We start from the raw sequence: 22,317 nt of genomic DNA on the forward strand, positions 1-22,317 counted from the left end.
CGTTATACGAAGCGCTTTCTCTGTTTGTAAGATAATTTTATTATCTCTGTTACGTGGACTATTAAAAATATGCAAATATTTCCGCATGTTTAATGCTTATATTTTATTAAATTCAATGGAAATTTATATACGCGATTATGGCGATGTGATAATGATGTAAATATGAATGTATGTATTATGAAATTTAATATTTAATTTGTTTTGCAGCAACCGTCTGATATTAACGATTTTATGTCTTTTTTTTCAGGCTGAAGAAATCAATCATATCGTAGCCATGAACCTCGCGCTGCATGGATTTTTGCTGCAAGGTAAGTTTCTTCATATTTCTATCGTTTTGATAGCGACAAGTAAAATTTACAACCGATGTGCGAATTAAATTATAAGAAATTCCCGATTTCAAATTGGAAAAATATAAAATATGTATAAAGCACAAACTTTATTTATCATTAAATTTATTATTTAAATATAATTATATATAATATTATACATATATAAGTAATCTAAATATAAGAGTAACATATAAATAATAATATATATTTTAATTAAATTACATAATCTTCTTATACATTACAAGTGAAAATAAAAAGAATGAATAGTATTCAAAATTTCCATGGAATATTTTTTGAAATTTTATTAAATATCGCGCGCGTTGGAATGTAATATAATAATATACGATGAGATAATAATTCCGCTTTTTCCCGGTTCCATGATTCATCCCGTTCGTATGTAGGCGACACTTTCTTCATGATCATCCTCCGCGGTGCAGGACGCATAAAACTCGACGTCTTACGATAGCAATCAGTCCCCCCCTCCCTCGTTGTTTCTGAGGTTTATGAGGATGTTAAAGTGACCAAATTATCGATATTATAATCGTATAAAAAAGTTAAAATCTTACTTAACTTTCTTTCGATTTTAAATTTTAATATAAAGTACATTGCACCACCTCTCTCTTCTAATTTTGCGTCTGATTTTAATTCCGTAAAAGGATTTTTTATTCTGTTCAGTCAATTCGAAGATTTTTACACGACTGTGACGTCGATAATTTGGTCACTCCAGCATCTCCTTAAGCAGGATTAAGTACAATTTGACTTGCGTGCGCGCGATCTCGAAGACGTCCTCGAAAGACGCCCAGATCGGCTTGCTCGCTAACTAGGTTTTCGTGCCGAGACCAAGGTGTTTCCTACGTAGATGTAAACACGCGCGTGGCGATCGGGTACGATTCAAGAATCGCAAATGAATCGCGCGAGCGAACGAGCTAACAGCGCAACACGCCGCGAGAATCGCGAATGAATCGTCTCGCGCAATCAGTATTAGAGATCGTTGAAAAAAGGACATGGATATATAAACGTATAATAAATTTAATACTTTAATAAATAAATAGATACCGATATGTGTATGTGTATAACACGAAATAAATAAATAAGTAAAATAGAATGTATGAAATATAATATACATTATTTGATGTATAAAATTTGAAAGTTTTATATAACGAGAAACAAGTCGACGAATAAGTTATCTATATTACGTTGACTATAAACGTAACTCTGAAATTGCTATTCTTACGTTCAAGTTTTTATCGCATGGACCGCAGAATCATTAAATATGAAAAGCATGTAGGCATTACTATTATGGAAAGAATAATTTTGCTGGTATTGAAAAATTTAGATAGGAACAGATTTAAAAATAACTTTGTTGGATTATATCGAAAGAATTACGTAAAAATCTCAAGTGTGATGAGCTGCTAAAGATTTCGACGTTCTAGCAGTCAGCTTGAACAGCTTACGTAATTATTTTGATAGTCTAACAAAATTAAATAATTTTCAGCTCTGTAGTTAAACTTTCAGATACTTCAGCAAAACTGTTCTTTCCATGTATAAAATTCCGCCTGAGGGTAAAAAAAAATATTAATATTTATTTATTCCGTGAGACATAAATTTAGAATATATAAATCAAATACGCATTCTATGATTAATAAATTAATTAGAAGGAAAATTAATGCGCAAGCTGAAAAAGATATCGTGGCATTTATTCTTTCACTCACAGAAATTTGAGAACACGAGAGTGAAACTTGAGAGATGTCCAAATCGCAAAATCCATGATGTTATTAATTGGTGAGGTATATAAAAATTCAATCATATATATTTTCACATCTGTGTGATACCGGATACCGCTTTATGACGGTATCTGAAAGATGGAAATAATTTCTAAAGACCGAGCGTATGCCGCTGTAACGTAATCACGTTAGCGCAAAGAGCTCATGGCCCGTAAAGTATAAATTCACAAGAGAACGACGTGGAAAGGTGTCAACACCGGTGATAATCGGCGCCGGATGGAATCGGGAATTGAAGAATGAAAGGATGATACGGGCATTCTGTGCAAATCGCGCGTAAGCGCCTCGTCAGACCACCAGCTGCGTTCGCGAGGTATAAAATGTAAATCCCGAGTTTTCTCAAGGCGCACATTTCAGCAGGGTAGCCGGATGATGGGCGCCTTACACACGGTTGCAACGAACATTTCGTAAGCGATTGATAGGATTCAAGAAAGCGCAGGAACAAAGCGTGGTTTGAATTTGCGATAATTTGCGCAACTCTTTCTTAGCGATTTATTGTGTTAGGCTTCTATGTATACATCCTTAAGTGTGTATCGTGAAAAATTGAAGGCACACGTTGAGATACAAACCTTGCGTAATTACAAGACATAAGACATGCTTTTGTTCGGGAACAAAATTGCTTTTAAAGAAGATTTTTCCTTCCACAAATGACACAAAAATTCTTTTGCGCCGTTTGTTAACCGTAATCTCTACCGCGAAGAAGATTCTTATCGATTCCTGCCGCGTTCTTCGTTAAATTTATCACCGAGACAGCGCCAGACGTGGCCGCTTAGCTCGCGAGCTGCAATCAGATTGCATGCAACGGTTCCTCGAAGCTAGACAAATAAAAGGTGCAATCAAACGCCTACACTTCGCGCTAGATATGGGACGTATGCGAATACGGGGTCGTAATAATCGAGACTCAGACTACGGTTGGATGACGCACCGGACGGGCCGATTTATCTGCGGATTCTACACGTTCCGCATAAAAAACACCGTCTATTGAAGCCCGACGACGATGGACGGAATGCGGCCTCGTGGGATATCCGCGCGACGAACGTATGTATGCATCGCGGTCGCGACACGTGGGATGCCCGTGCATCGTCACTCATTTGCGCGTTTTATCGCGGCCCGCCCGCGGGATACCTTTATCCTCGATGTTTTACGAGCTTCCGTTTGTCAAGGACGCTTTCCAGGTACACGCCGACATGCAAATTTGACGATAAGTCAACTTTAATTCCAAATAATTGCCGATAAAAAGGATAGGAGCAGTGCTTCTTTTGCGAGAGGTCCATTATTTGTTCTTTTTGGTTCAGAAATCTATACCATTGTATTCGTACATAATCTACAAATTAATCGCAGTCAATGTGTTTGGCAAAAATTACTTTTTTTCTCTCTGAAATGTTAAAATATATACCACAAAGATTTGTTGCGTTAAACACGATGTTATAGAATTTGCATGGCATATCAGAATTTTTTAATAAATTGAGATGGTTTTTGGCTTCAATTCATTAAAAATTCTGATGTGCCCCACCAATTCTGACAATGGCATTGTATTCACCAAAAAATTCTTCTGAATATATACAACATTACAGTATTTTAAAGAGAAAAGTGATTTTTTATTGAACTAGAAACAAGTCGTATATAATCATAAATTAAAATTCATTTCAAACCTCTTGAATTGTTGTACTTGTAGACTTTATTTAAATACAAGTTTTGGTTTTGTTAAAAAAATATTTAAAAAAACCAAAAATATGTGTCCTCAATTTACTCAAAGTTCTGATGTGCTACGCAAATTTTGCCAATGTTTCGCGTGAGTTATACATCTTCGAGTTGTATCTGTAATATCGCACTTTGAAAAGAATTCGAGTGTTGAACAATCTAACAGAAAATTAATCTTTCTGAATTTAGGTAAAGGGATCTTATTCGTTCGCTTTCTCCCGCGCGCGGCACGATTCGCCGTAACTCGAGATTCCATTACGCGAGATTCGCAGAATAGCAAGCTAAGCACGTCATTATGTAGCCATGACTTTCATTCGAAGTCTGTTTCTGCCTTAATTAACACGTATGCGCGTTGCACCGCTTGATCTCGCGTTTCCGCGTGTCTTCCGGCACTTACTGCGCTCGCCACGTGAATCTCAAGCTTACAACTGATCTGAGATGAGATTTCTAATGTAATCAGAACAGCGCATTTGGGATATACGAACTCGCGTTGAGAAAGTACTAATAGGAAATATCAAATTATGGAAGAGATGCAAAAAGATCATTTTATATTTCTCAACTGTAACATTGTGCCGAGATGAATGCTGACTTGAAACTCGAGTAATGATGAAAAAAAAGATCTTGTATAATAAATAAAAGGGGAATTCTTTTTGGTATAAGCGCAGTAATTATTATCATTATGAATATATTATTACTAGCATGATTACTGTTGTTAAATTCAAATGTTTTTTTATTATAATGTTATAATCTAATTATATTTAAAAAGTATAATTAAATTATAATATTATATTTAAAAAAGCATTTAAAATCAATAATAATAAATTTTGAGTAAATATGCCCAGACATAAGTACACGTCCATTCACTCGGACGTTTACCTAATGTGACAAGTGCCGGAATTAATAGAACGAAATAGGAAGGAATCAGGAGTCTATGGCGATAAATGCAGCAATAAAGTTCTGCCTGCGTAATGCAAAGCAAACGCGAGAGGGGTAGAAAGCGCGAGGAACGTTCCGTTCGCAGAGAGGCCGTCTTGCATTCCCAGCCCACGACTGGCGAAAGACCGCGGGAAAGTAAAAAAGCCGCGGCTACGATCACATAGAGATGAAACATAAAATGGGTCAAATAGTCGCCGGGAGGAGACGTCGGAGATGCGGATCGATTACCACTGGTATCGTCCGCGTTTAACGTCTAGTTACACCAGGTATTCATTGTCGGCGCGAAGAAAGTCACTGCGACTGTGAAGCATGTAATGTAATTCGCGAGCGTAAACCAACGCAGAAGGTACATATAATATTTACATCGCCATTTACGTATCAATGACTCGTCGTGCGGCAAATCTTTGACATCGCCGTCAATTTGGTGAAATGTCTTTGCGCGTTCAATAGCTTCGGCGATTAATATCTCATTTTGCTCTTCAACATTCAGCATCATCTTCGTGTTTGGTTTATAGATGTATGTAATAGGTATAGACTGAGCATTCCTTGATCTTAGCATTTATACTCTCAGAAAAGAAACGCAGTCATTAATCGTATTAGCGTCTCTCTTTAACTTGATACTTTAGAGAAAGAGATAAAGAGTTAAAGAGAAAGAGAGAGAGAGAAGCACAAAGTTGCTTCAGTCTTTCTAAATCGACAGCGACACCTTCATAGGAATGCAGTTTATTACATCTATGATATTTTCCATAATTTTTCATGGTATTTCGATCTTTTATTATGTCATTTTTCCACAAACGATGTGAAGCATTTGAAGCATCTAAAGATAAATGAAAAATACCGAAATCTTAATTGTCCGATGAAAGGCTATTTAATAAAAGAATTATCCTGCATTTCTTGGAGGCTTAGTCGTTTCTCATTGACATTATTTACTTACGCAATCGTGTAAAAGTTGGATAAAAGGCGCCTAAAGGTAGAAAATAATGAATCTTAAAGCTTCCTATGCGAACTGACCGTACGTTCGTAAGTTCGCGCGACGCGACGCTTCGGCGACGCCGAAGATGAATTTCTTTTACGTAATTTCGCGCAATTCTTTAATGTGCTTTTCATTTCGCGCACAATGCCCGCGATTGGCTTTCACTCCGCTCGTATTCGATTGATGCATCGTGCTGCGTTGCGCGCGCGATAATGGAAAATTCACATTTGTTCCGAGCACAACAAGTTCAACAGAACTCTCGTTGTGTCTCTGAATTAGCGTTGTATTCAGGTAAGATATGAATTATACAGAATTCACGAGTAATTTCTAGCTCTTGCTTTGTACAATCGTCTCGTTAATCGTGCAAAAACACTATCATTCGCAGGAGAAACACTTGGGCGTGCGAAAAAATCAACCGTGGTATTACGAAATTTTAATTACAAAATATGAAATTTAATTACATAATAATATTACATAAGTATTGTGTCGCAAATTTTTTATGTGCTATTAATTAATAGAGCAAGCACATATATAAAATCGATTGTATCACAGTCATTTTTGAAGATAAAAGCCACACGAACGTTATAATTACGTTTCATTGATCAGTCTAGCCTTTCTACTTTATTTTTTCAAGTGATATGCAATGTCGGTGCATATAATAGCGTTGCAAAAATCGGCGAATGATAACAGTTGATCGAGTTACCGTTTGATACACATTTCCTCGACTTCTGTCCCGCGCCTCAGACTTCTCACTCTTTCTTTCTCTCCCGCTTGCTCGCTCTCTTTTTCTCCTTCGACCTGTGTGTACGTGCGTGTCTCACTTTTCTCCTTATGTAATCGCGTAACTCCGGCGCAAGGATGCGGTTAGACCTTTCGAAGCGTGTCTCTCTCCCGATGTCACGTAAGACGCACATTAGTCAGTCACGATCTTAATTTCACTCTCTCACGTGGCCGGACGATCACCACGCGTGAATGCGCCACGCATACTTTTGGCGGTACCGGTGTCAACAGGTCCTGGAAAAAAATCAAAGGAAACCAAAAGCGACCGAGGGAGAGATCGAGTGGAGACCGCGCATTTTGCACTCCCCTCTGGACTGTCCCAATTTATTCGCAAAATGCAATTAAATTCTTCCAGCTCAATGGAGTTTAATTGGGATACACACATGATGCGATTACGCAATCCTACGTAAATGAATTTGCAAACTACGCCGATCACCAATTGAGCAGCTGATTCCTCTAATTTGTTTATTTCTTTGAGTTTTTTAATACTTGAATTTACTCAAGCTGTCGAAAATGACGAAAATTTTATTCACCGGAAATGCAAGCTTCTTTGTCGGATATAAAGATACATCTTGTGAATTTAGCAATAAAAATACAAAATGCTGCGTATCTAGATATATTCTGCACAAAGAGCGCAGTGATACAAATTTGTGTTTAATTGTTTAATTGTTTGTTCTGGATTCGCAGCTAAAGTGTAATAAAAAAAGGTTCATCGGTCATCGGTAATGCTTCAGAAATATCAAACCCTTTCCATTTTGTTTTCTTTTGAAACATGTGATATTAAGTGCTGTACAACTGGCAATTTGTAAGGCAACGTGTACCTGTCAATTATTGAGTGGTTTTAAATCGGCTGTCCAAAATTATTGCGACATGGAGAGGGGAGGGGGGATCCTTTTTAGTCCTATTATCTTCATCGCCCCATAAGTAGCGCTATTTATTATTTCTTGCGTGACGGTAATAGTGATTATTATTACATAATTATGTTACTTTTTATGTAGTTATATATTACGTTGAAGAAACGTAATTATCTGGATTTTAATAAAAATATATTCTCCTTTCTAAAAGATACGGCAGTTTAAGTTTTTAATATAATAGTGTTAGAATAATTTTAGGTTTAATATAATAATGTTTTATGTAATCTTTTTAAATTATCACATTATTTGCAACAAATACCAAGCTAAAAAAAAAAAAAATTTTATTCATTAACTAATGTAAAATAAACCAATATTGAATTTTTCTACACATTTCTTAAATATTACGTTAATAAGCATTGAACGCTTTATGATTTCGCCTAAAATGATTATGAAGGTTTATTATTTATTTGCCGTAATTTATCGTAACAATGGCTTTTTATGTGTGGTACTCGCGAAATTGCAAGACGCGGAAATACCAGCTTAGTGACGCGCGTCGCGATTTCGCACGTATACGCTTCAGTCGATTCGGTATTTACCTTCACAAAAAACAAGTTCTACCACGCAGTGCACTGGCGGAATTGCTCAAGGAGAAAGAAAAATTCGTTCGCGTAATTGTGTACCTTGATTGTTACGTCGCTCTATCGAAATCACAGGGACATCGAGAGTCATGCCAAACAAACTATCGAAATCCCCGAGATTGAAACATTCCTCGTACGTGGAAAACTTTCGCAAACTAACGACTGGAGGAAAGTAATTGCAAAAATTCGCTTTCCTCGCGTCGACCTTTCGAGTTAGTGCTTCTGTAAATGTAGGAAATTCATTGGTATGACACATACTTGGGATAATTCACAAAAACCGATAGTAGCCTTACATAATGAATACGTATAACAAAGTTTTAGAGTACAAAGACGATAAACGAAGTGTTTCTTGACACCTTTGTGCGGCACTTTCTTAAATATGTAGGTCAATCGACTCAATCCATAAAACGCGTTCTTAAGTTACGATAGCAACGCCCAAGTCTTTGCGAAATAATAAGTTTGGTGAGAGTTTCTCTATCTGTTGAGAAAAATATTTTTAGTATTACATCGTCGTTTCTTTTCTTAAACGTTGTGTTCAGAAAGTATTAACGAACCATTTGAACAATTCCCATTTTTGACTAATGTGATTAGTTAATTTATTCTTCGTCTGAGATCTCGAAGTGATTTCTATTATCGTAGACACAAGTCTTTAGATGTTCAAACAATATATCATTGAAACACGTCATGTAAATATTAAGAAACGAAACATAAAATCAATTCAACAAAAAAAGGTTTTTCCTTAAATTAAAAAAAAATTTATTTTTTTATACATAATTTATCTCAATATACTACTTTTAAAAGAAAACATCGGGGATTTTTTAAACTTTAGTTGTAACTTTGCAAAGAAAGGATATGTAATTATACAAAGAACGAAATACAGCTTTTTTTCCTTATCAAAATTGATACTTAACGGCAATTTTTATAAAGAACGAAGCTTCTTCTTCAATCACGTTGCAAAGCATTTTTCAGTATCTAATAGATAGACTGTAATTCATGGACTATAATCTATCTGCCTGCATGTACCTGTGGCGATCAGATGCGAGCACGATGGGTCGATCACCTCTCGTTTGGCACGTGCTTAATGTAATTCCTCGAAGACAAAAAATTGAAAAGTTAGGACTTAGAAATTTGCTCACAAGAAATAAAAATTAGTAGGAATTATTTTTTGTTTCTTCTTTAATAAAAGAATTATTTTTAGTTTCGCGAAAATTAAATATATCTTCGTTGTAGAATTAATTTTTATAGAGAAGAAATGAGAGCGAGAGAAAGAGATATCTAATTTAATTTTCTTATTTTTTTATATATGTAAGTTATAATAAAAAAAGAATCATGTTTAAATTTTAAAAGATAATTGTTTTCTTTTATAAAACTATAACACCTAATTTTTGAATTGTAACAGTCGACTTTTATTGAAAAAATTGGAGAAATTCATAGATTATTTATTTAAATATGTTTTTACTATCCGCATCCTAAATCGATCCATGCACATTTAGTGATTTTTCATCTTCACGTGCAAGATAAGAAGATAGCAGAAATGAAAACGACGCGCACGAACGCGTTCATCTTCCTCTCGTTAATGCTAATTAATATCCTCCGACGCGACAACACAATAGCTTCTTTCATCGAAAGAAGCGTCTGAACTTCGCACAGCGACCTTTCTTCATTCGCTTTTCTCTTCAAAATTTCACTCATATACCTATTACATCTCCCATATCTCATGCAGATGCGGCAGCGATGCGAAATCGACAGAAACTTCCAAGTCAAAGAAATCTCTGTTAAAGTCCATTATATATATATTTATTTCCTTTTTTAGAACAAATTTAAATTTTTTTAAATGTGCGCGTTTAATATATGTATAAATCCTACAGAAAGTTCGCAATTTTCCGCTTTCGCTGTTATTACGTTTCGAAATTAGTGAAGTTAAGTCGCTTCAGCACCAACGAGCTATCGAAGGAAATCGTTGAACTTTTGCCAATCTAATTTAACTTTACAGTTTCGTTAAAAGTCGGATGTTCGTTCGTTTTTTCGCCAATTTACATTTTCGATAATGAGATGGAGACAAATACGTTGATACACAGAAAAGTACACACTTTACGCAAGTAATAAATACTTGTTTTAAGCATTTCAAAAGTTTATATAGAATATCTGTAAATCAATCACAAGTTCATCACAAGCATTAAATTTATTCAAAATACATTCTGAATTCTAGTGAATTTAATATACTTCAATTAAGATTATTAGATCCAAATAAAGTCAATTTACTTATTGTAAAATCGCTTCTAATTTTGTAATATTCATAAAAAAAAGAATTAATTCACGTTTTTTGAGCACAAAATAATGAATTTTTCTATAATTTTTAATATATTTTAAGATTATTATCAAGAAAATTTTTTTTTCAAAGATAACCGTTATTTAAAAGAAAGAAAATAAATTGAGTAATCATTTTTCTTAGAAATAGGATTTTTCTGTGTGCAGGGAAAGGGGACGCTGTCCTCATTCGGAAATTGCATTTTATCATTACGCGCTTACAGGCGCACAATTTCTTCCATGTTCCGTTTATCCCCCTCTTTCTTCTTTTTTTCCATTTTGCCGTAATAACGTCTGACTCCCGGCTAACGAGAGTTAGCCGGGAAAAGCTATGCCTGACGCGTCCTTGTCTTGCATGTGACTGTTGCCGTGAGATTAATTCGTGATTTTTGTATTCTGGCCACCTTGCAATATCCCACGGCGATTATTTATACCATTGATGGAATTCCGAAACGTTCCTTCGTATATCTGACTAATCGCTGGCCACTGCGCTTATATCACTCAGAATATGTTCAATTACTGCGATCTGCAAATCTCTACTTTCAGCCGATCCTTCATGACTCATTGTCAGTACGATCGCTGTAAGTAAAATATATGTTCCCGCTTACATTTTACTCCATTCTATATTTCATTAAAATCCGTATCTCGAGAACTCTGCCATTAATTGTACTGACAGAATGTGACACTTTGAAAGCCGTAAATAATAAATTTTAAAGAAGAAGTGATATATCATCATTTTCAATTCAGTGTTACATTTTTTTTTTTTATTATTTACAGTTCTCGAAGCGTTGTTTGTTTACGATACGATTAATGATGGAATATTTTCGAGATATATATATTTTATAAAATAAATAAAGTATTTTTTCTCTACAGAAAATTAAAACTCTTTATATATGTATATCTTATCACATTATCACAAATTCCACATAAAATTTTATAACTTTTCTCTGTGATTTCAAAACAAAATCTTACGATTTTTTCTAACTTTTAATATTTTGGATTTTTATATATTTTTGTCTTGATTTAGAAACTATTAAATATTTAATAGAGATCAATATAATAGCAATGTATAAATTACTATTTATTTTGCTGGCATTGCTAAGATTTTTAATTATTAAGTTGACAGTATTCCAGAACTATGTACATAAATGTGATGTGTATAATAGTATTGAATTTCTTTACAAGCAAGATTTTTAATTTTCCCTAAAAAGTAAGTTTCCAGTTTTGTGACAATAATGCTTAGACGTTTTGTTTTTAATAAGAAAATTTTTTAATTATATTTTTAAATTTATATTCAGATTTCTAAAACGCAAATCAATCATTTGGATCTGAATGTAGATTGTTTGTGGGATCTCCGACTGAGATTTACACGAACAATAGGATCCTATGCAAATTCTTATTGTGCACACGATGCTGCATCATTAAGAGCGAAATGTACACCGTCGCGTATCGATGGTTTCGAGAGGAAGACTGTTTTAATTAATATCCTCGATGCCCGAACAATCTTAATTAATGCGTAACGTCCGAAAGAAAGACAATGGTACGTGATTTCCTCCGCAAACGCGCGACTCCGCTGATTGTTAGCCTCTCTCCTCTCCTCCTCCCCTTTTTTCAGAGGGGAACTCTTTGATTTTCATGTCTCACGGTCGGCGGAATCCGCCGCGTGGAAAACTTCATCGATTCGATGCTAATTACAGCGATTATTGTGATCTCAGGAAAATTTCGCCATCGCTGATTGCGGCGCGTCGTTCATTTCCACGCCGTTTCCTGAGAATAATTTGCGCGTCCATTACCGATTAATGGAAGGGTGCTGCTTTGTGGAACGTGATTGCCGCTAATCGTGGCAGAGGAAGAGGGACAGCGGAAAAGATGCACGGATTACAATGAAAATTGCGTGTATTAGCACGTGTACCGCACCATACGTGTGCACTGATATAAGCTCGTTTTCTCTCATTCCTGCGGAATGAACTGCCTGCCATAAAAGGCATGTTCACCTTTCGTAGTACTAAATCACCGTATTCTCTTGTAATAGATTCCACCTTGCCATAAATTCCGCTTTCCGCGAATATACCGATTAACGTTGCGCGAAAGAAAGGAAGAAAGAAAAAGAGAGAAGGGAAAAGAAAAATTTCGCGTTTAACGAAAGTTTGTAATCAAATGGCAATATTATGAGCGAGAATAATTTGTGATACATGAACATTGAACAACGACGAGGATTGCAAAGGACTGGTGATAATAATTTTACATGTATCTTACAATAATGTATAATACATGAAAATAAATTAATTTTTGTCTATATGTAATAAATGTAATACACACAACAGATAAAATGACACGAACACCTAGAAAATATACTTTTTATTTTACTATTTGTTTTATTAATAAGAGGCTGACTCATCATTTACTATATATTAGGTATATTTTTGTTAGAAATACAACATACTTAAATATTATAATAGAATGTTGGACTGTATTCTTTTAGTAGAAAATAGATAGTATATTTTTCAAGTGTTCATATTATTTTGTTTATTCCCTGTAATGAAATATAAAATAAAGTGTAATGTACGTTACACATACAACAGACACAAAAGAACTTCCACGCTCGTTCGTTCTTCTCATCATTACCAATTTCAGTTCTATCATGTTTAACGATCGGTCTTTTGCAATGAGTGTGCACCGCGTTTCGCGGTGGCCGAGGAAATGAACGGTCAAGAAACGCGGGGAACAATGACAGACGCGACGCGAAGGACATTCCGTCGAAAGGGAGTGCCCGGGTGAGTGTAGTCGTAATAATCCACTTCCTCCCGTGCGATAAACCGTCGCACGGCCGGCGCGCGTTCGCTAGAAACGATCGGTTTCACGAGCTTCTTGCAATTAAAGCGGACCGAGGGCAGGAGCCGTCGTTCGACTTTCACGCGTGTGCCGTATCTCGAGCACCCGTTGCATATGCAACACGCGTCGCGGACATTCGCGCGACGGTTTTCGCCAACTGCTGGGTCGCGAAACCCCGCCACGACAAGTTGGCTAATTCATTCATCAATTTTACTTCTATCGTTTTATCAATTTCGATCTGTTGGATTAATTTATCTACCGTGGGTTTTACCGTTTGGATTTTGCAATACACTGCACGCACGTGCAAAAGTTTTTATTGTCAGAGCGAAATTAATTCAGGAATTAAAAAAAATATACATATTATAATATAATTTTTAAATGTAAACTTTTAATTAATATGTAAATTGGTTTATAATTTTAGAAAGGATATATGCATGTTTTTAGAAGAATATAGGACTGGAAATCTTACTCACGAGGAACGAAGCGATCGTTTTCACCGGATTTTTTTTTTCTCCTCGAAAGAAAATTAATCATCAGATGTTCGCGGACAACATGAGTGCGCGCATTTGCATACGCAATCGCAATCTACGTATTTTCACGCAATTGTTTATCTCTGAGCAACGCGCGTCGCGTCGTCACGGATGAATGAGCGAGTGAATGAATTCTCTCGGGAGAGCCGCATCTTTGAGACTCATTCATCTCTCTCACTCTCTTTCTCCAGTTGCGTAGGAATCCACCTTCGCTGCTTATCGTGCGGAAAAGTTCGTATTACTGTATTATAAATCGTTGCTGTCTTCATCGAACGGAGCGCAACAAATCAAACCGGCGGCGCGTCATTAATATCGTCGGCCAAAATGGGAAAGAAGCGGCGTTCGTTCCTTGCGTTATTTCACGTAGCGGTCAGTTTGATAAATGATTAATATAAGACAGTGAAGACTTTACCGCGTGAGATTCGAAAACATAAGAACCCCGCGCATTTATAACGCAGTTATTATTATTACTTTTGATTTTACTTATTACGTTATTTGCGTACCGGCCAGCAACGTGTCAGCTATTTATCCAACGAGCCTCCAACGAAGTTCGCTGCATTCGTGCTTTGTGCCGGAGACTGTTTGCCACGGCTTCGCGGAATGAGATTGATGCCTGGAGGTCCGGAAGAAGGGAAATTTTTGCACTCGACGCCGACGTCTCGTTTGAAACGGAATGTGCCGCGATACGGGCGTATCCGATGCCTCGGGGAATAATGGAGGGCTTCCGTTTCCCGTGGCGGGCCGCGAATAGCAATGACTTCGTTCTCGCGTTCCCGCACACACTCGCACGTATTAGTGAGACAGCCGCGTGTGTGTGCAACGATCTCTGCGATTCCGCCTTGTTACGTGAAACGAGAATCTAAATCCGAAATCCGACGCAAAATCTAGCAGGAAGTCATACGACATCCGATAATCCGTTTGCTTTTAAAATAATTTTTTAAACGATGAAAGATGAGACGAATTTTCCGAATTATTATAAAAATAATTATGTGTGTGTGTGTGTGTGTGTGTGTGTGTGAATTAAAATTTTTTAATTATTTTTAAATACTTACTATTTTTTAATAATTAAAGGTAAGAAACTTTGAAATGTTGCGACATACGTTGAGAAAATTTCTGATTAAAAATCATAGACGGACCAAGAAATTCTAATCACATATAATATCAATTAGATTTTTGGTTATTTTAACTAAATTATATATTAAATTGCTTGTCAAGTAAAAACCATTTTCTAACACAATTACAAAATATTTTTTACTGTGTATAAATTTACGTCTAAAAAATATTTCAACATTAACAATAAGTTCCGTTTTAACCGATAATAGAATTTTTCAATTAGGTTTACTTTTATCATTCTAATTTATAATAATTATTTTTTATCTTAAGTAAAATTTTATAATAAATTCAACCTCCCAAAAAATTCTGATTTTGTCCATTCTTCCCAGAATTCTAACTATAACGCAACCAAACTCTTTTCCAGTGTACGCAATTTTTATTATAGTCAATAAAACATATGCGACATTCGTTTTCGTAAGTAGTATGATACCGTGATAAAATTACTAAAACGATTAATGAGTACTGATTTGATTTGCGACGAATTGAACTGGAAATGGCGGAAACATGCGCATTGATTGACAGAGTCACCGCGAACGAGAGTCGCCGTCACGCCGGTAGCGCAAGTGACCGGGGACATTTCGAACACGTTCGCAAAGTTCTATTTATTCCAACGTCTCGCGGTCTTATAACGTCCGGGTACCGCCGGGTGTAATGTCGGCTCTAGAAAGTGTTACGCAGGATTCGCACGAGCGCAATCGGTGATATGTGCAACGTGTGTCCCCCTCTCGTGCAATACGCTGCGCCGCGATATCGCTTCCCGCGCGCGACGTGAGTGCGTCCCATCGAGCGGGAGCGGCAATCGGGAAGCGGAATGCCACATTTTTTCTCTCTTTCTTTTTTCCTTTTTTTCCCCCTCCCCTCTCAATATCGGCGCCTGTCATCGCCTTGCCGCGGATCGCGAATTATTATGTCTCAATTTACCGCGAGCGCCGCACACAGGCTGCGTTCCATTTAACGCTCGCAACGCTCATGAAATTATTTCATCCTTGTTGTCAAATGTTAAACAAGGAAAAATATTAATACTCGTAAGAATTGCGAGCATTAAATGGACCGCAGCCACAGTTGGAAGATTTGTATTGCACTTTAAAAAAACCTTTTTAAAAAAAGAAAGAATATACGTCAAGTGCATAAAATTCTTCTTAATCAAAAACGGACAAAACAACCTTGTTTTTTATAAGGAACAGACGAATTGTAAACTAATGAATCCAACTCAGGCAAGAATTAAGACTTATTCCAACAAACTGTTTTTGTATCACGAATAAAATCACGATTTATCCATCATTTAAATTCATAGAATTTATACGTCGAACAAATAATAATTAACTTGCGTAATGACATTATAAAATTATTACATTTTAGATAATTATAAGGACTAATACTTAACATACAATTTCATTTTATCCTTGTATTATTCTGTTTCGCATTGTTTTAATTTTATTGTACACTGAAGATGACTACATTTAGGGTCGAAATGTCTATTGTAATTATATGTAATATTGTACTTTATAATATAGATAACTTCCATTATGGATTTTAAATTAACACTCGAATATGTTAAAAATTCAACACATTTAACAAAAGCTTTTTGTGTGGGTCGTTTCCAATACATATACAAAGTATCTTTTATTATGTGCGAGCAAACCGCGTGAGATATCCGCAGGCGAGTAATTTGCCCAATCTATCTGCCTTTCGCGATTTTTTCTTCTTCCCGAAATATGTAATTATCGTAGCAGTCGATTTATCTGCCGGCGAGAATGTTTACCGTAAACATGTGTCTGTTTTGATTGATCCTTCTCGAGCAACTCCGGGAAACTAATGATGATTGTGCACGGGGAAAGGACAGAAATCCGATATAATTCCCGCCGCAAATCAAGCCGGAAGTCGCGCCTTAGCAGTGGACTGCCGAGCGAGAAATACAATCGGCAGGGAAGGGAGGAAGGTACTAACATACGATACGTGCGCGTGTAAGAGCGCGGAAGATAGATTGTAGCAGCTTGAGCTAATTATCCTTGCGGATCTAGATCCATGAGCGACCGCGTATCGACTCGTTGAAATATATATTGTGCAAAATCGCGATAGAGCCGCCGCTCGACGCGAAAATATGACTAGGTGTGTAACCGCATTGTAATGTTGTTACGTGATTCGCACGCTCCCTCGTAGCGAAAAGAACCGAGCGCTTTCTTTGCGTTTCCTCGAGGTCGTTTGGGGATACGTGCGATTTGGGCGATGTCTTCTCCATCTGCGCACATATATCGTCCCGTTTACGCTAGATAAATATCGTTTGACCTGGATTGACATCGTCTGCCCGGCGCGTTCCGTCCAAGGAGCATTCCAACCTGATTGCCTGGATATATAATTATGCTAATGAGCTCTTATTTATAGAAGACAATGTCTGGAAAGAAGGAAGAACACGATAGAGGACGACGTTTCTTCTATTTTTTTTCGTGCCTCTGAACGGCTAGAATTATCACAAAAATAATTTAATTTAAATTTTGTTTTTATGTAAAATACTTTTTATTAAATAACGATTATATTTCTCTATGTTTGTTATTTTTATTAAAATTTATTAAAATGTATTGTTGCGTTTCTACAAAATTTTTATTTATTATCGAGTAACGAGGTATACCTATTACTGACGTATTTAGTTAAATTTCAAATTTTTATTAAATTAGATACATATTATTAATACAATTAAATCTTATTAAATATTAAAATTTATTTAGACGTTAAGATATATTTGAAATGCAATTTTGTACTTTAATTTAAAAAAATATGCGTTCCAGGAAAGATTTAAAAAACACTGAAGGATAATGCGTCTCTAAACATTTTAATTTGAGAAGAAAAATGAACGGAATAAAAAAGTGCGGTTTGTGAAGTGTTCGGGAGAAAGTTTACAAAGGACAAGAGAATTCGGGTGGTGCTGCTTAGGCTCTCTCGTCTCGAATGGAGAACATCCTCATAAATATTTAAACAGCCAATTGGACCGCCATGACTCCGGTTTTTCTCTTCGTCCGCGCGATCCTCCTTTCCGTTCCCTTAACTGTATAAAAATTGATTCTTTTTCTAAATGCCAGGAGCTGATTCACCCAAAACCGTTCGGAGAACTCGCTCCTACCGTCGTTACTTTTCCCCGCTGCTAATAGCTTCTTATTTGATGCGTTCTAAATTAAAAATGCAAAGAGCACTTCTCCCGAGAGACACTTAATGGAGCCTTCTATTAACTTGTGGAATTCGGTCGACTATTTTCTGGTATGTTTAATTACGAAAATAAAAGCGCATTTAAAAGGATTGAAGCTGGTTAGTAAATACCATTTGAGATAAAATCTTCCGTAGAGTCATCGTACGTTTTAATAACTGGAGATGATTGAAAAGTCCTCTAATAATGTTCTTAAGAACTTAATTTCTTTTTCTAAGAGACCTAATTATGACAATAAAATTAATTACTAATAATAAAATTATATGATATGTAATAAAAGAAAATTATTCTAATTAATCCAAATATATAGTACAAAATATTTATAGTATGCGTAATGTAAACTATAATGTATTATAGATTTTCAATTATACTGGCAGTGTGTATATATCAGAACACTTAATGCCACGAGTTAAAGACTCGTTGAAAAATACTGAAATACGCTAATTAAAACATTGTACGTGCGAACATAAATCATTAATAAAATTACCATTGTTACAAAAATCTCTTCTCTTATTTTCTTATTAGCATACTATATATTAAACGAGGATTGACAACAAAGATAAATGAACGTCTCGCCTGCACGCGAGTGCCGGATCAAGCACTAATGCGAATTCGAGTACGGCGAAGCGATAAATCCGCGTGCAACGGTACGGCTTATTAATTCGTGCCTTAACGTTCGCCTTGTAAATAATTGAACCTTGACATTACAAGGAAGGTATGCAATTCTACTATCCGTCTACCAGGGAGTATGATATTCCCGACACTCTTGCGCGCATGCTGCAATCACGGAGGTCAACGACGGCTATGGCGGAAGTATGCAAATTGCGATTACCGTATTAATACGCGGCCCTTGAATACGTGCGCAGCGTTTCTTCTTGGAGTTTGTCTTTTGTGCGACTCATCGCCGATATGTCTCTGCCGATCACGATTACGTGGGGAATTTCGAGTGCAGGACGACGGCTTGCTTAACAATTGAAATTCTTACACACAGGTCGTCCGACGTTTCTCATCCTCTTCTCTCTTTGTTTGCTTGTTCATTGATTCTTGGGACGAGAGGCTTAAAATCAGCAAAGAGCGATTGAAAGATCGAAGAACAGGTTGAAGAAGCTCTGAAGAAGCGCGGCTCTCTTTATTTATAATAATCGTTTATAGTAATCATTTCAAGCCGATTTGTCAAGTTTTCGCATTTAAATCGATGATGTTGTAAGAACATTCGTGACTTTTGAGGATTTCAGACGCCATATTGGAGTGGTCATATTGAATTTTTCAAAAGGTTTCCCTTCAAAAGTATCATTCGAAAGTACACAAATACGAATATTTTGAGACCTTAAACGTTTTTTTCCGTTGCGCCAAATTTTGGAAGGAGAAGTGGCCCTTGACACGAAACGTCCTATATATTATAAACAATTCTACAATTTTATTTTTTTACATAATATTATTTAGTAGACAATTTTTTTGCGAGTTCTTTACGAAAAGATTTTACTTTTATTACTCGGTTACTTTTTTATAATTGTTACAATTATATGATACGAAATTTTAATGCCTCAGACGCGATATTCCAAAGATAAACGGGCGACGTGATTCTTCCTCGTTATATCACGGAACTTATTTATTGCTTCTCAGTCGGACACGACCTCCTACTTGCGACTGACACAAACGTGCAGTTGCGCAAGAGCTATTCTCTTTCTTCGACCTTAAATACCGGCTCGTTCATCCCGCTAAAGAAACTAACTGTATCTCCTCTTCCTCCTCCGTCTCTTTCTTCTTGCGTGCCATTTCCCCGTTGCATCAGGCGACTGCAAACGACGACGCAATGCGATGACGTGTAGTTGAAGACACATGGAAATTCCATAAACAAAAATAAACTTGTATAAAATGTTTTTTTTATAAGCAAAAAAATACGGAACGATGACCAAGGCAACTTGATTCATTTATAAAAACAAAGTTATGTTTTACGATAAAATAGAAAATTCAGAAACAGAACTTTTATAAAAAAAAAACTAAAGATCGAGAAAATAACAGTTTTTAACAACTTTAATATTTTAGATCCGTATCAAAAGAACGATTTTGCTAAAGTATCTAAAAATTTGATTATAGGTACTGATTTAAAAATAATTTTGTTGAATCTTCGAAATAATTACGTATGAATCGTAGTGATAAGCAGTGCCGGAAAAAGTTTTGACATTTTAGCAATTATTTTGAGTATTTTATATATTTACTTTTTTTATGGTCTAACAAATTTATTTTCAAATCTTCATCTAGCTAAAATACTACGTGTTTTCTACGTGTTTTCATTGTTCTGTACAGAAAAAGTATTAAGATACAATTATCAAAAAATGAATAGATAAGTAGATAAGGAAACTAAGGGAAGTTTTAAGTATTCTCTATAATTTTCTCTCATAACATGTTACAATAAAAAAATATTTCAATCAATTTGACCGAAGTTATTTCTTTTCTATAATTTATATAAGGTTTTAGATAGGACAGCAAAACTAGCCTCTGCACGTAATGATTTATCTTTATATATTTGAGAAATTAAAAGGATTGATTACCTCGAATTCATGGTTTTTTTTATGAATAAAGTAAATACTTCTTGAATTTCTTAATAAATTACTTGGACACACTTTGCATACATCCTTAATCTTACACTGTATCTTCTTGCACTGTAACCTTTCGAGACGCGCCGACCTTTATTACAAATTTTGCTGTTTCAGAACGAAAGACAACGGGCTGTCTTCTACCTGCTTGGGGACTAGTTGGGTACTCTTTTCATTGCTATTTCAGGATGTTATGACAGTTAGAAAGTGAACCGATCCGCGACCTTCTCATCCTTTTACTATCACGCCTCGGTTTTGTAACAGTTCGCTTCATCGGCGCTCTGTTCACCTTCACTTTCGTTCTCGTTGATTTTACCATATTTTTTCCGTTTTTACGCTCCGGTGAATGACTGGTGATTCGCAACGTTTTTAAAATAAAATAGTTAGTAAAGAGATTCAACCTCTGACTCGCATATAGGTCTTATTATCTTTGAAACGTATTTTACGCTACATATAAGTGTGTTATTTATATGTATCTATATTTATTACGTCCAATGATATTTTTTATATATTTTGTAATATAGTATTTTTTTATTTAATATATATTGTAACACATGTTATTGCTCATTTGCAAACAGGAGCAAGATAACCAATGAGTAACACGCGGAAACAAAGTAATCTTTGACTGCCTTTATTAACATCTTAATTGGATAAACGATTTCGTCTAGGACGCCTTCGCGGTGATTTTCAATTTCAGCTGCTTCCGGATCCGACTTCCTTCGTGCACGCATTCAACATTGTTGCTAAATTAAATATTACGAATATCTTTTTCACCATGACACTTACAGCATTTATGTCTTAAATATCTATACAAATTATTTTAAAACAAAGAACAGTGTAAATGTATTTTGCATGCACGTTGCATTTTGATTGCCAAATTATTTACTTTAATTCAAATAAAATGTTTTATATGTGCTACGAATGCCATGTATTTTTTAAATAAAAATGTATACTTTATTCTTGCATTTTTTTGTTTTTTTTTTTTAAATTTAATTAGATTGAAATGAAGAGTATTGCTCTACTACGAGTTGGACGGTCATGATTTGTTCTCTCAAATCTGGAATGTTTCGAAATTATGCATCTCGAGTGGCGATCGTTTTCAGGAAAATTATTCATCCACGATACTAGCTGCTTCAGCGTATAATTATTCAAGAACAGTATCCGCGTTTTATAATTGACCGATTTCCTGAATCGGTTTTTCAGAATACTTTCTCGTAGTGGATTATGCTCATCGCGCGGATCGCAGATTATCGATGGAATTGACGTAATATTGCAATGTGCACTAGAACAGTTTCGTATTAGCGACAAAATTTAACTTAACGAAATTAGTCAAATTACGTCTAATCAGTACGTCGAAAATGCGATTTGCCGATTAAAAATATAAGGAGTGATATTTTAATCGTTTTCACACACGGAAGGTATTATAAACAAATTTGCTAAAGTATCTAAAAATTTATCTAACTACACATTTGAAAATAATTTTACTCAACTATCAAAATAATTATGTAGGACACTCAAATTGGTTGCTAGAATATTGTTAAAATTTTTGAAACATTTGCTCATCAGGTTTAAGTTTTCTATCGTACATATCTAATTATTTTTATGTTTTAACAACTTTTTTTTAGATTCGTGTCTAATTGAATATTTAAATATTTCAGCAAAATCGTTCTTTCCATGAATTAATGTTTATTTTCACCAACTGGTAGATTACTAATTAAATTCTAGAACTATTATACGAGTATATAATATA

General features: G+C 35.5%; 1 protein-coding gene across 1 annotated transcript in view; it reads left to right on the forward strand.

Moving 5' to 3' along the window:
* Nucleotides 1-252: 252 nt before the first annotated feature.
* The window catches only part of LOC108771780 (serine-rich adhesin for platelets), a 40,898-nt gene continuing 18,833 nt past the window's right edge, over nt 253-22,317 (forward strand). The window contains 1 exon segment of the mRNA XM_018537141.1: nt 253-308. Coding sequence (XP_018392643.1) covers nt 275-308 — 34 coding nt within the window. The 5' untranslated portion in view covers nt 253-274.

This window comes from Cyphomyrmex costatus, unplaced genomic scaffold, assembly GCF_001594065.2.
Source record: "Cyphomyrmex costatus isolate MS0001 unplaced genomic scaffold, Ccosl1.0 scaffold1640, whole genome shotgun sequence".
Lineage (NCBI taxonomy): Eukaryota > Metazoa > Arthropoda > Insecta > Hymenoptera > Formicidae > Cyphomyrmex > Cyphomyrmex costatus.